We start from the raw sequence: 12,851 nt of genomic DNA on the forward strand, positions 1-12,851 counted from the left end.
AGCTGACACAAACTCCGCCCAAGATTATGGAAATTTTTGCGTGGAGAGGAGAATAATAGAAAGAAAAAGGCAGATAGTTGAAGGCCAGTGGTAGAGTGAAGAGTTTATCCGGTCTAGCTTGCCCAAGTTCCGATTCCCGTTTTGCTACCCGCAAAACTGAGTGGGCAAAACCTTGCTAACTTCCGCGTTTCGGAAGTTAAACTCGGTCTGTGACATCAACTAACTTCGGGATGGGCCAATGCGACGTAGCAGTTGGGTGGTTATGAGCGGTTTATTATTCACATTGACTCGGTGCTTCTAACATTTTTCATCGGAAAGTTCTCCATCGCGTTAGTGCAGCTCCAGACAGGAGTAGCTGCAGCTCCGCTTGGCGCCTGCCGTATTTACTATCTAGTATCTACCTAGGGACTCCCACGATAGCTAACAGCGTGGTTTGTCGACATGGCTGAGGATATCGACGTCASGAGCCATTACGGCATCCAAAATCCCTTTCCAGACCAATGGCCCGCTGAACTGGATGAGGGCGACGTTTCCGAAACCGACGATGTTGCGACAGGGGCTGGTCCCAAATCAAACAGACGGTCGACGAGATATTCAGCGCTTGCTGGAATTAACAGTAGGAACTTGAGAACGGGCTCCGTTCGAGGAGATAATGTTTCTGTCAAGGATGAGCCGGATCCGCTGGGTTCTTCCGACAGTGTGATGTATATCCTCAAGCAGAAACGTATACCGGTGGACGAAGACCCCCGCCTCCGAAACCGATTCCTACTATCGTCGACCTCGTTTTCACCCGCTCTTTTCCTGGCCCAGGCGCATCAAAATGCGTCTACCGACTCACTTCTGGAAGGTCTTGAATTTCTTTCGCGATCCATAGATCAAAAATCGGCTTCGTTGAAGGTGCTCGTGGAAGCCAATTTCGAACGTTTCGTGCGCGCAAAGGCCACTATTGACAGCGTATATACCGAAATGCGGGATCAAGGAGCAGCCAAAGCCAGGCCTCAGTCTCATCGTGCAAGTGCCCAATATCGTTATTCGCTTAACGGAGCCGCACCACCAGCCCCAGCCCCAGCCGCGAAGAAGACTGCCCTGACAAAGGAGGCCGAATACGGAGTGAAAGGCATCCGGACACCGCTGGTTGAAGCATCTGTCAAAGCAGAAGAATTATGGGGTCCTGCGCTGGGGGGACGAGACCGCGAACAGAATCTTTATGCACTGGTAAATGCGGTTGAGAGGAACCGAGCAGTGTATGAAGTTGGAGGCAATATTGCTAGGGCAATTAAACAACGAGACTATCAGACAGTCTTTGACGAATATCGCCGCGCCAAGACTCTCAGAAATGAGGCTAGACAGCTAGCAGATCGTGCGACAACAAGCGGACGGCAATTGACAGATCAAGAGAGTCATACAATGTTAGCGACTGGACGAATGTGGGTGGACGTTGAACAGCAGGTTGAGGCATTCAAGCGAGACTTATGGCATCGCCTAAGTGATGTCAACACTTCGTCCTCTCACATGACTGCAGCAGGACCGGTTGAAGAGCATATGGAGCTTATCGGTGCGCTCCTGGAACTTGGTGTCGAGGATAATCCTGTATGGATTTGGCTTCTTAGCCGTTACGACCTACTTAAGACGAGTATTGTAGCATTCTGCGAGCGCTCCAGTGTCGAAATTGAAATCCTCAGACGACGACTCGCACTAGGAGAAAAGCCTAGCACTCAGGTCATGACAACATTTTTGCGGGTAACCTCACGCGATGGAGCAGAATCGCAGGATAGACTCGACACTGATCAAATCATTGAGTTGTGGGAATGCATTCATACATATCTTACAAAGCTTCTTTCGATGCAAAGCGGCTTGCTCGGCGAAGTTACGGATTTCTGGGAAACCGCCCAGTCTTTCATCAACGGAAGCAAACAGAAGATGCTCCCTGCGGGTTTCGAAGGCGAAAGCCGAAAACACCATCGTCTTTCCAGTGACGGCGTTAGACAGCTACAGGAGGGTATTATTGAGCTTGTCGATTTGATTCGAAAGAGTGTTCTATCTCTTTTTGTTGACCCCCCACCAGAAGATATTTCTCTTCTCGCCTCACCCATACCACCAAGCCCTAGCACCCCTATTAGCCGTATCACACCCACAGAATCTCGCTTCAAACTCGATCCTAAGAACCTGCCTCCTCCATCACCTAGACGTGGTGAAGCATGGGAAGAGTTTGCATTCTGGCCTCCATATTCCAACTCCTTGAGTAGTGTTCACTACTTGAGCAAGTTCCTGATTCTTATTGGTACAGCCGCGAGTGATATGTCGGCAATGTCTCCAATAGAGACAGGAAGCACTTCTTATGACCGATTGAAGAACCTTGTCAGTTTTGCTCGCGAGAGATGCGTAAGGGCTGCTTGCGCTGCATGGAACAAAGATGCCGAAAATTGCAAAATGCTCGAAGATTGGACTCGAGACCCGGAAAGACGGGAACTCACGAAGATGCCGGGATTCTTCGTTGCATTCGAGAGCAGTGTGCTATCTGGAATGCAGAAGATCTTGTATATTTCAGAAGCGATGAGCAAGGCTGGGTCAGTCGATGTCGTCACGCCGCCTCCAGCCAAGTTGCTGCAGATGGTGCGAACGCAATTTGTAACGAGTGTCTACAAAGCTCTTAGCGGTCTCGTGGAAAATGCTGAGCGACCGGTTAAAATGGGCGATGAAGAAGACTGGACTTTGAAACCTACTGTTCCGGTGAGGAGCATTGACGCCGCCTCTAGCATTATCACCACGGACAATGTGGACGCAAGAAACAGAGTAAGTCGACTATATCACTTTGGGTCTGATGAAGTACTGATTTGAATATCAGAATATACGAATGCTGTTGACACTATCAAATCTCAAGGCACTTCAAATCGATTTTGTGCCTCAGCTAGTGTCCAATTTCGAGACAGCATTCTCAGTAAAACTGACTGATGAAGCAAACACTATTCGAGACGTGCTCGGCCAGATCGACGATAGACTGTTCCAGTCATATACAAATCAGACAAGCGCAGCCTTACATAGCGTGATTCAAGAGGGCATCACAGCCGCCGACTGGGTTCCCACCACAAGCCGTCCGGAGCAAGTGAAGCCATACGTATACACAACAATGCTGACGCTTGTGCTTGTTCATACTGAAATCACTACAACCATTCCCGTCCAACCAGGAACATCCCTCCCTTCGACATCCTCATCCTCGGCTCAGGCAAACCCGCTGCTGACCAGCGTTCTTACGTACCTTGTTACCAAGATCTCCACCTCATTACTTACGGCATTCCAATCACGCCCCAAGTACACACTTCCTGCACTTATGCAGGCCACTCTCGACACGGAGTTCATAGCTCAGACAATGGCGCAATACGTCACCGAAGAGGCGTCCTCGATCCAGAGTCAGATTTATCTCGAGCTCGACCGACGGACAAACAACGAGGCTCGGACAAAGTTGCAAGCTGAACTGGGCGAGATGAGGGGTATTTTGAAGAAGTTGCGGGAGCATACCAAGGGCGAATTTGCATGCTTTAGGAAAGTGAGATCTGGAGTTAAGGGCACTACACATACCTGAGTAGCTACAATTATTTGCACGTCCATTTTCCAGACTTCATCATACACATAACTCATATATAACGGATCAAAGGAGGGTATCTTAATCTAAACCAGGAATCTCGCAAAGAGATCATTGAGAACCTAACGTCCTCTGAATCTTACTCAACAACACCGTACTCTCCCTCCCCAACCTCCGCTTCCCGAATTGATCAGGCCTCCTGGCCTTCGCCATCGCCTGCCTCTCTTTAGCTTTTAATTCTCTTTCTTTCTGACGCGCTTCCTGCTCCTTTCTGCGTTTTTCAGCTATGTCTAGCTCTTTCTGGAACGCGGATGGCTTTGGGCGCCGCTTTCGTTGGTTGCGTTCTCTATTCCATTCTCTGGTGATCTTTGGCCTTTCAGTTGTTGTCGGGGCCTCGGGAGCATCGAGCATGGCCTGTCGGTCTGGATGTAACTCTAAGCCGGTCGATGGATCTGCGGACTCATCTTTCGTGGCGGCGGTGATTTCTTCATCCTCATAATAGAGAGATCGAACGGCAGGCGCGGACTCTTCTTCGGCGGCTTTTATTTTGGCGTATGCCTTTTTCACTTTGGCTTTTTGGATGAGGTCGCGTTTGATTTTTTGTGCTAGATGCCACGCAGAAAGTTCAGTAAGTGCAAAGTGACTGGTGAGATTATCGGAGAGTGTATATACCTTTGCGGCGATATGTGCCATCTGGGAGATTTTCGGGTCCGACGGTGAACCCTTTTCTGCGCTTGCGGGTGTCTTGATTGTCGCTGGGTTTCTTTGCATCGACGGCATCATCGGCATCGCGGGTGCGTTTGGTAGACATGTTAATTGTATTTGTAGTGATAGCAGACATCCAAGGCTGTCAAAGTGAAAGAAAGTGAATTTTTTGACTCCGCAGAGATGAAGGCCCCACCCGGCACACTAGGAAGGTGCCAAGAGGCGCTTAATTGGATCATCGGACTATTCCATCTCTCGCGATAATTTTCTACTACTATATTCATATTGATTATTATGTCCTGTTTGAAAAAGTATTCTGTCATCAGCAGGGATGTGTTGGGCACTACTGTCGCAGCACTGGCACCACGATGTTAGTACTATGCGCTGTTAGTGATCCAATAGTCACTAGGACTGGGTTAGGCGCTCCCGAGTGCCGAGAGCGCCGGAGATCGCCCACTGACCTCACAAAGCGTTAATTGAGGACCCGCCGAGTGACTGGTCACTTGATAATCATCTCATCTTTCGTCTCCCAACCTCAAACCTCCTCAACGTCCAACTTTGTATTTTGTCGTCTTCTGCTGGGCTGGGCTTCTGCGCTTTTTACTTGCTTGCAATCTACCCTGCTTATCGCCTCTGGACTTTTCATTTCACCCGCAATTGCTAGCAAGCCGAGCAGATTACGACATTTGTACTTACCGCCACCCGGTTGATTGTTGCGCTTTATCTGTTCGGTCGCCGTCTTTTCTAGTTTTAAATCTCTTTATCGAAGAGACTTTTTCTGCTTGGAAGCCCTTTGCGATGTTATAGTCAATCTATCTACAGGCGGTCCACCGAAAATTTAAGATGCCTATATTCCATTATCCGGAAAGATCTACTACGCCTCCAGACAGACTCGTCAACAGTGAAACCGGAAATCAGAGGGATTATCCAACTGTCTTAAAATGGAAGAAAGACCAGTTCAAAGAAATTCACACAGGCGAATCTTCGCCTCAAAACAGCTCGGCATATGATACTAAATTCTTGCCACCAAGGCCCAGAAGCCGAGAGGAGCTTATACAGTCTATCAAGCGCGGAGAAAGTCCCACATGGGCGCATCAGAATTCAGGAAGAAAACCTACAAACCAAGCGACTCGGTCAAACTTATCGCTAGAGTTTGAGAAGAAGTATGACTCGACATCAGACATGGACAATGTCCGGCCTCATGTATCCGGAGTTGATGAGAGATCTGAGCTAGCGAGTCCATCCGAAATTGAGCGTCCACGCTCTGCATTACATTCCGGCGACTTCAGGGAGGGTGCTGCTCAAAATCAGGAAACAAAATTTCCGGACTTTGGCGGGTATAATAGTTCACCACAACCTCCTTCATTCAAACGATATGGCTCTTCGCCGACTACTCCATGGTTCAATCATGTGACCTCTGTGAGGCACACATCCCGAGACGCTGAAGCAAGCCCGTTGAGCGGGCAGCATGCCAGAAGTGTACTAGGTGCAAGATCTCGGGCACCCTCTTTAGGATCTTTCTCGTCGAGTTACGTCCTTAAAGCCCCGACCAGTCCTCTGGTAAATCAAGCAAACAATACCGATTTAGATTTCTCGACAAAGCGTGAGTTTACCGATGATTTCGCAAAGAGCATCAAGAAAAGTCGTCGGCGAACGCTGCCGCCAGAGACGTTCATGCAGCTACGTAACTCGCCACCTAATCAATTGCGAATTTCCAACTTGAGTAGGTCCTTTGCTTCGGCTCACGGCAGCGAAGATTCCCGCCTTCAGGCCTATCAGCCACATCGGTCATCGTTCTATAGCCTTCAGCCTGCATCGTCATCGCCACAAACGCCCTTTCGGTTACGCAGGCCATCCCTTGCATCAGACTCATCTCCTCGCATACATGCATCAATGGTTGGCTCATATGAAGAGTCCATCTTGCGTGGCAGAATGTCAACAACTCCATCACAACCTCTGGACTTTACCGCACAAATTGGAGTCTTGGGCAGGGGCAAATGTAAATCTAATCTGAGATGCCCGCCACATATCACTGTACCCTTTCCCGCTGTTTTCTACAGCTATCCATCATCCGGACCTGGCCGTACCATCTCCGACGACAGTCCTAGCCCTTACGTTGGGTTGATCGATCTTCAGAATGCACAACTTCGCGATGCTCCCAGCAAGCGATCTCGTGCGCAAAAAACGCCCACTTATGACAATAGTGGTTCAAGCACGCCCATACCTAGCCCCGACTGCAACGAGCACCAGAGGCGTGAGAAGCGTTCCGTACGTTCCGAAGCAGTGAAGGCTCCTCCGGGAGGCTCTTATCGCATTCCCCAACGTGGTCAGCTGCAAATTGTGATCAAAAATCCCAACAAGACAGCCGTCAAACTATTCTTGGTGCCATACGATCTCGACGATATGGAATCCGGCACCAAAACATTCATCAGGCAGCGCAGTTACTCTGCAGGTCCTATCATCGACATGCCCTTGACGGCACGAAGGAATTTAGGGACTGACCGTCCCGAAGCCTCGCTCAATCCAACAAGTGACCCGAAAGATAAGCCTACTTTGAGATATCTCATTCATCTCAACATCTGCTGCCCAAGTAAGGGTCGCTTTTACCTCTATTCGACTATCCGTGTTGTCTTTGCGAATAGAGTGCCTGACGGGAAAGAGAAATTGCGAAATGAGATTCAGCATCCGGAGCCTCGATATAGTCCTTACAAGCCTTTGAAGGACTCGAATAACTCTTCTAGCAATTTATCAGCGATCGACAAAGGCCATTGGAGACGAAGCACTGGTGTTGGTTTCGCCAGCAGTCAGTTCTTCGATGACAAGCTCTATCCTGATGCACCTGCACCCTCGAATCACAAGCAAGTACAGCCAGTACCATTCAGGCTCAGCATCTCCAACGCTCGAGAACCGTCTACAAATGACGCCGGCCCATCTTTATTCTCGAATAACGATATCTGGCGGACAGGAAACTCTTCCACCAAACGTTCACTATCCGATGAGATGTCACTCGATTCTCCTCTACCACCCAAATCTGCAGACCTCGGCGACATTATCGACGATGACGCAGAAATGAACAACGACTGCGAGAAATATGGCAATTACCACCAACTCGCTACCTCTCCTACGAGCTATTCCAGTGTTGGCGAAAGTCTCTTAGCTCAGAGGCTTAGAGATTGGAGTTGTAGTAACGAACAAACCTCAGATTCTCAATAAGGAGGTTGTATATAGCCGCCTACCATTTTTTAATCTGGATTGACTCTAGAATGGACATATATGACATAGACTGCTTCTGGAAAGCGGTCTGATCTGGTTGGACGGAAATAACTATGTAATTATTCCAGCTGGTTAAGATGCACGAACATTATTAGTAACTATCCAAACATATATACAATCATGATAACTGGGAGGTGGTTAAGTTGTGTGAATCCAAAGAAGGTTCAATTATATCAGAAAGAACCATCGTATTAATCGCTCCCTGACAGATGTTCTTTCACGGTGACATGCCTAGAAATACCTAAACGGCAACGATGATATAGGGATCGACTCACCTACCCACCCAACAGAGCATGTCCCGGAATTTCTTTGAGGACTTTAGTGCCTACTTAGGATTATTTACCTTCTCGTGTCTGCATTCTGATGTGGTACGACATACTCGACGCCAGGAGTTCTCAGGCACGTATATATTGATTGGTGTATCCAATTCCTTGTATCCTCTCTATGACGCCTGAGACGAGACGAAGCTTATGCAATGCATTGTTGTGATATTCAGTCGTCCGCTGTTGTACGACATGCCAACAGCTTAGCATGCCAGTCACTGGTACGTACCAATGCTATCTTGTACTTCCGGGGGCAACCTAGGGGTATAAACAGTCATTGCCCTGACTTGTCGATTCAAGTCTGTTCTCATAATACGTACTCTTGCTATCTGAATTTGGAAAAACAAGACAACATGCGGCAATCCATGTCTCCTTTCTTCGCTGCGGCGTTGGCATTTACCGCTGTCCATGCTCTAGAGAGTAACAACTTCCCAGCTCTCAGTCCTTTGCAACAACCAGAAGCTATGAATGCCACTGAAAAACCGACAGGACCACTTCCTTGGGGAAACGTCAACTTCCTACATACGTCAGATAGCCACGGATGGATGGATGGCCATCATAATGTCCCCAGCTGGGGAGGGGACTGGGGAGACTTGGTCTCTTTTACTGCACGAATGAGGGAGCTGGCGGTCCAGAAGAAAGTTGATCTGTTAGTTATTGATACAGGTGATATTTCCATCTCTCTCCATCTCTCTCTCTCCAGGATTCTATTTCGGTATGCTAAATCAATCTGTCTCGGTTTATGGCAGGTGACTTACACGAGGGAAATGGTCTCAGCGATAGCACAGATCCCAAGGGCGCTGTTTCAGACACCATCTTCAAAAAAATCGACTACGATCTATTGACAATCGGTAACCATGGTGTCCGCAGTGGTGCGGAGGCTCTCAATATCAGAGCAAACATTTCATCATACTACGGAGAACGATACCTCACCAGCAACATGGATGTGAAAACAGACGTTGGATGGGAATCCATCGGCCACCGGTATCGCTCTTTCATGACGAAGAATGGGCTCCGAATCGTTGCATTCGGAGTGACTACAAATGATACCTTTCAGCGAGACACGAAGAGTACACTGTACTACAGTGCCGCTGAAATGGTCGGAAAGGGTTGGTTCAAGAAAGCCATGAATATTCATGCTGATCTGTATGTGATTCTGGGACACTCTCCGACCTACGAACCATGCAAGTCCATGGCAACTGGAAGCCCCCTGGTTTGCCTGCGTGATTATATCCGGAGTTTGAAGTCTAATACCCCCATTCAAGTATTTGGTGGCCATGCACACAACCGAAACTTTACATGTTACGATGATAAGTCCTCTGGCATCGAATCGGGGAAATATGGCGATACAGTGGGCTGGGTAGCTTTGAATAAGGTCTCTTCATCCACATGGAATGGAACTTCGATTTCGATACTGCAGGACGATTCCCGACCGAAGAAGAGTTGCAACCAGTCTCGGGACTTCTTCTTAGACCGCCGATACCTTGATTGGAACCGTCTGACATTCGCTTATCACTCAGTTGGCCTCGATAATAACACGTCCAACGTCCCGGCAGCCCGCTTCGACACCCCGCTAGGACTCAATACCTCACGCGCCATCCACGATACTCGCCTCAACCTGAATCTGACCCAATTTCTTGGCTGCGCCACAAGAAAATACTGCTATAATTGTAAGAATGCCTCAGACGACGGCAACATATACAAGCTCTTCAAAGCCGCCCTAGCGAACACTGTTGTCAATGAATCGCGGAGGCAGAACCCTCGAATCATTCTTGCCAATGAAGGGTCTATTCGTGATCATATCTATAAGGGACCATTCTATCGAGGTGATGCTTATGCTATTGTGCCGTTTCCAAACACGTTTCAGTATATTGCGAATATTGCGTTTGAGCCGTTGGTTAAGGGCGTTCTGAAGAATCTATCAATACCATATCCAGCGCCGGTTGATGAGGAGGTGGTCTTCATAAACGGAGAGATGACCAAAGATATGGCAGGGKTCGGAGAAACTCGCTCAGAGCTTCGAAAAAGATCTTTCACACAGCAGACACTGCTCTCATCATCTGAGAATAAGGAGCGAGAACAGGCGGAACCCAGTCCCGGATACACGACACATGACGGCCTAGGCGACGACGGCGACGACACGAAACATTCCAAGGTCATAGAGAACAAGAGATACCACAAGTATTACTACGCCAAAGCCAATTTCCCTTCACAGCAAGAAGAAGATAGAGCTACTAAAGATCCCGATTTCGTTGATCTCGTCTTCATGTCTCATATGAAAACGAACGTGCTACAAGCCCTAGAAAGTATAGGCTCGAACAAATATAGCGACGCAGATGTGCAGTTATACATGCCCGAGACTTATAATAGCCGGTATGTTCTTCCGGATTATATTGAAAAGGCATGGGAAAAGAATTGTACCTAGGTACGTACGTCTTGACTGGGGTAGCTTTACGTTTCATACCTAGGTAGGAGTTGATATACTTAGATCTACGGGCTAGGTAGTTGAGACATGATCTCTAGATATGGAAGAGTTATTGTTTCCCGCCTCATGTAATACTTATGAGCGGAAGATTCTATCTACAAGAACCAGAATGAATGTGCTACGCTATCCAGATCACAAGATGTCTCAAAAAAACAGACAACAGAGGCTTGCAAATACACCAAAAAAATGTTCCACTCGTTCTCTAACCAGCATGCTCAACAATTTCGCTAACAAGCACACCGTCCTTGACATAGCTCTTAATCTGCTCTGGTAGAGGAACCTCAGTCGTATCGTCATCCGTACCCTCCTTGGGGGGTAACAAGATGTTCGTTCCAGTAGTCTTGCTGGTGAAGATCTCCAAATTGATGCTAGCAGGCGAAAGGTAGACCGTTGCACCATCGACCTGATCCAAAAGCAAAGTAGGCACAACACCATCAACTTGAAGCGCGAATTTGGTGGATTTAATCACCTCCAAACTACTGACCAATGACTCCACGATGATGGAGAGGCCACTGCAGTTATCGATTGAAATTGCGTTTGCCTTGCCGTTCACTTTGACGATGGTCTTGCTGCAGCGCGAGATGAGGATGGATTGGTTTTGTTGGGCGTTGATTTCGATCACGTCGGAGACACTGTCGAAATGCTCCACGTACCATTTGCTGCCCTCCAAGTCCTTTCGGGGAGGTTTCTTAGCCCGCATGCTTTCGGGCTTGGGCTTCTTGCCTGGTGCAGGTGACTTTCCGCGGTTGATGGGTGATCCAAGGCTGCTTTGGGAGTCGGATCGCTCGGGAACGGTAGATCCTGCACGAAGGCTAGGATTCTTGTGCGTCATTTGAGACTTGTCTACCTTGCGAAGACCTGAGGTAACAGAATCACCCTGGTTGAGCTGGGCGAATACTGCGTTCATGTCCCCTCCCTTGGGCTGCGATGCAGAAGGCACAGCTAGGTCAGCTGGTGGTGGTGGAGGAGGAGGAGGGGGGGGAGGAGGTGGCGGAGGTGCACCAGCAGCTTGGGCAGGAGCAGCAGGTGCTGCTTTAGTAGAGCCGGACTGGATTTGTTTCAATGCATCTAGAGCGCTGAGGTCGCTCTGGTTGTTCCATGTCAAGCCGGTTCGATAGTGTTTGTTGAGGTAGGCGGCCAGCGACTTGAAGACCTTGTAGTATGCTTGGATGTACTGAACATGCAGTGGTTCCCTTCGAAGATCAGCAATCGAACCAGATCAATGAACCTTTCTTCTTACTCACTTATCTTTGTATTGCTTTAAGACCTTGTTACCATAATATTGAATTCCGCCCACCATTTCATTGACAAATGTCGCAGGTTTAAGCTCGAAGAACCATCCTAGCGCAACTATACCTTCTGCGATAGCGCTGAAATGGTCGAAGAATGGGGAACTTCTGTTGGATTCGCGAATGTTGTTGATGGTATCGGATGCTTTATGAAGTTCGGTCATGAGTTCAGGAGCCAATGGTTCGGGTTTCTTAGCTTTTGTGGTCACGAGAATGAAGGTGCGTTCGGCTTGGAATGCTTGAAGAACTGCCTCGGCCTGATCTTATGTCAATCCACATTCGACGTATGTGTAGTGTCCGGATTTGAGGGATGGTACCTGTTCTCCAACTAGTCCTCCGATTTGTTTCCCGAGATCAACGAATGCTTGAACGTCGCTCTTGATCAAGGCATCAAAGTCCTCAATTTGTGGTGGATCGGGATCGGGTGTTGGGGTAGGGGGTGAGGGAGGTTGTATCGAAGGCTCTATAGCTCCTTGCTGTACAGGAGTCGTGAGGTTGACGTGGTTCGCTTGGCTGGCGCCTTCGAATGACATTGCCATATCCTCAAGACGAGAGGTGGCTGCCTCAAGCCTGTGGGTGAGCTATCATTAGCATCCTGTATTACCTTCTCATCTTCACAATCAACGTAAAAGAATATCCCGAGATCATACCTCTTTATGAGGGTGGTCATATTATGCATCTGATTTCCAGCCATGGTTGCGGTTGGGATGTTGTGATGAATCACGTCTTAGGGAGGTAGAAACAATGTTGTAGTAGTTGAACCAAGCTCAGGCCAGGAGGATAATGAGCTGTTTGCCCGACTCGGGTCACAGTCCTCAATTTACTTATTTTAAATATGGCAGGATGGCCGAGTGGTCTAAGGCGCAGCACTCGAATTCACTTTAAATATATATTCTATAGTTTAAAGATTCTCGATATGCTGTATCTTCGGATGCGTGAGTTCAAATCTCACTCCTGTCGTTTTGTTCAGGGTCGTAGATCTGATTTTTTACCACTTACGAGTACCACGGATTGGCCTATTCATTGGGGACAATTTGTTTGTCTTTATTTTCGTTGAGTCTGTTTTATTCTCTACCCCGACTTATAGACAGAGAAAACACGGATGTAGATGAAAGCCCGTCGTAAGAGTTGGCTGCTTGGAAATTGGCTTTCAGCTGCCTCCCAGACGGCTCACTAGACGTCAGTGGGACCGATAA

General features: G+C 48.2%; 5 protein-coding genes across 5 annotated transcripts; 3 read left to right on the forward strand and 2 right to left on the reverse strand.

Moving 5' to 3' along the window:
• Nucleotides 1-441: 441 nt before the first annotated feature.
• On the forward strand, nt 442-3,580 carry BHQ10_002082 (uncharacterized protein; the record flags this gene model as incomplete). The annotated part of the gene is made up of 2 exons (XM_040874189.1): nt 442-2,793; nt 2,846-3,580. The coding sequence occupies 2 exons, from the start codon at nt 442-444 to the stop codon at nt 3,578-3,580; spliced, it is 3,087 nt and encodes a 1,028-aa protein (XP_040730587.1).
• Nucleotides 3,581-3,691: 111 nt separating this feature from the next.
• Nucleotides 3,692-4,391, reverse strand: BHQ10_002083 (uncharacterized protein; the record flags this gene model as incomplete). Its single annotated transcript, XM_040874190.1, has 2 exons — nt 3,692-4,185; nt 4,253-4,391. The coding sequence occupies 2 exons, from the start codon at nt 4,389-4,391 to the stop codon at nt 3,692-3,694; spliced, it is 633 nt and encodes a 210-aa protein (XP_040730588.1).
• Nucleotides 4,392-5,128: 737 nt separating this feature from the next.
• BHQ10_002084 (uncharacterized protein) lies at nt 5,129-7,498 on the forward strand (the record flags this gene model as incomplete). Its single annotated transcript, XM_040874191.1, has 1 exon — nt 5,129-7,498. One exon carries the CDS (start codon nt 5,129-5,131, stop codon nt 7,496-7,498), a length of 2,370 nt encoding a protein of 789 aa, XP_040730589.1.
• A 736-nt stretch (nt 7,499-8,234) lies between these two features.
• On the forward strand, nt 8,235-10,306 carry BHQ10_002085 (uncharacterized protein; the record flags this gene model as incomplete). Its single annotated transcript, XM_040874192.1, has 2 exons — nt 8,235-8,547; nt 8,631-10,306. The coding sequence occupies 2 exons, from the start codon at nt 8,235-8,237 to the stop codon at nt 10,304-10,306; spliced, it is 1,989 nt and encodes a 662-aa protein (XP_040730590.1).
• Nucleotides 10,307-10,568: 262 nt separating this feature from the next.
• On the reverse strand, nt 10,569-12,349 carry BHQ10_002086 (uncharacterized protein; the record flags this gene model as incomplete). Its single annotated transcript, XM_040874193.1, has 4 exons — nt 10,569-11,559; nt 11,611-11,912; nt 11,973-12,225; nt 12,306-12,349. The coding sequence occupies 4 exons, from the start codon at nt 12,347-12,349 to the stop codon at nt 10,569-10,571; spliced, it is 1,590 nt and encodes a 529-aa protein (XP_040730591.1).
• Between the last annotated feature and the right edge of the window lie 502 nt (nt 12,350-12,851).

This window comes from Talaromyces amestolkiae, assembly GCF_001896365.1.
Source record: "Talaromyces amestolkiae strain CIB chromosome Unknown scaffold3.1, whole genome shotgun sequence".
Classification (NCBI taxonomy): Eukaryota; Fungi; Ascomycota; class Eurotiomycetes; order Eurotiales; family Trichocomaceae; genus Talaromyces; species Talaromyces amestolkiae.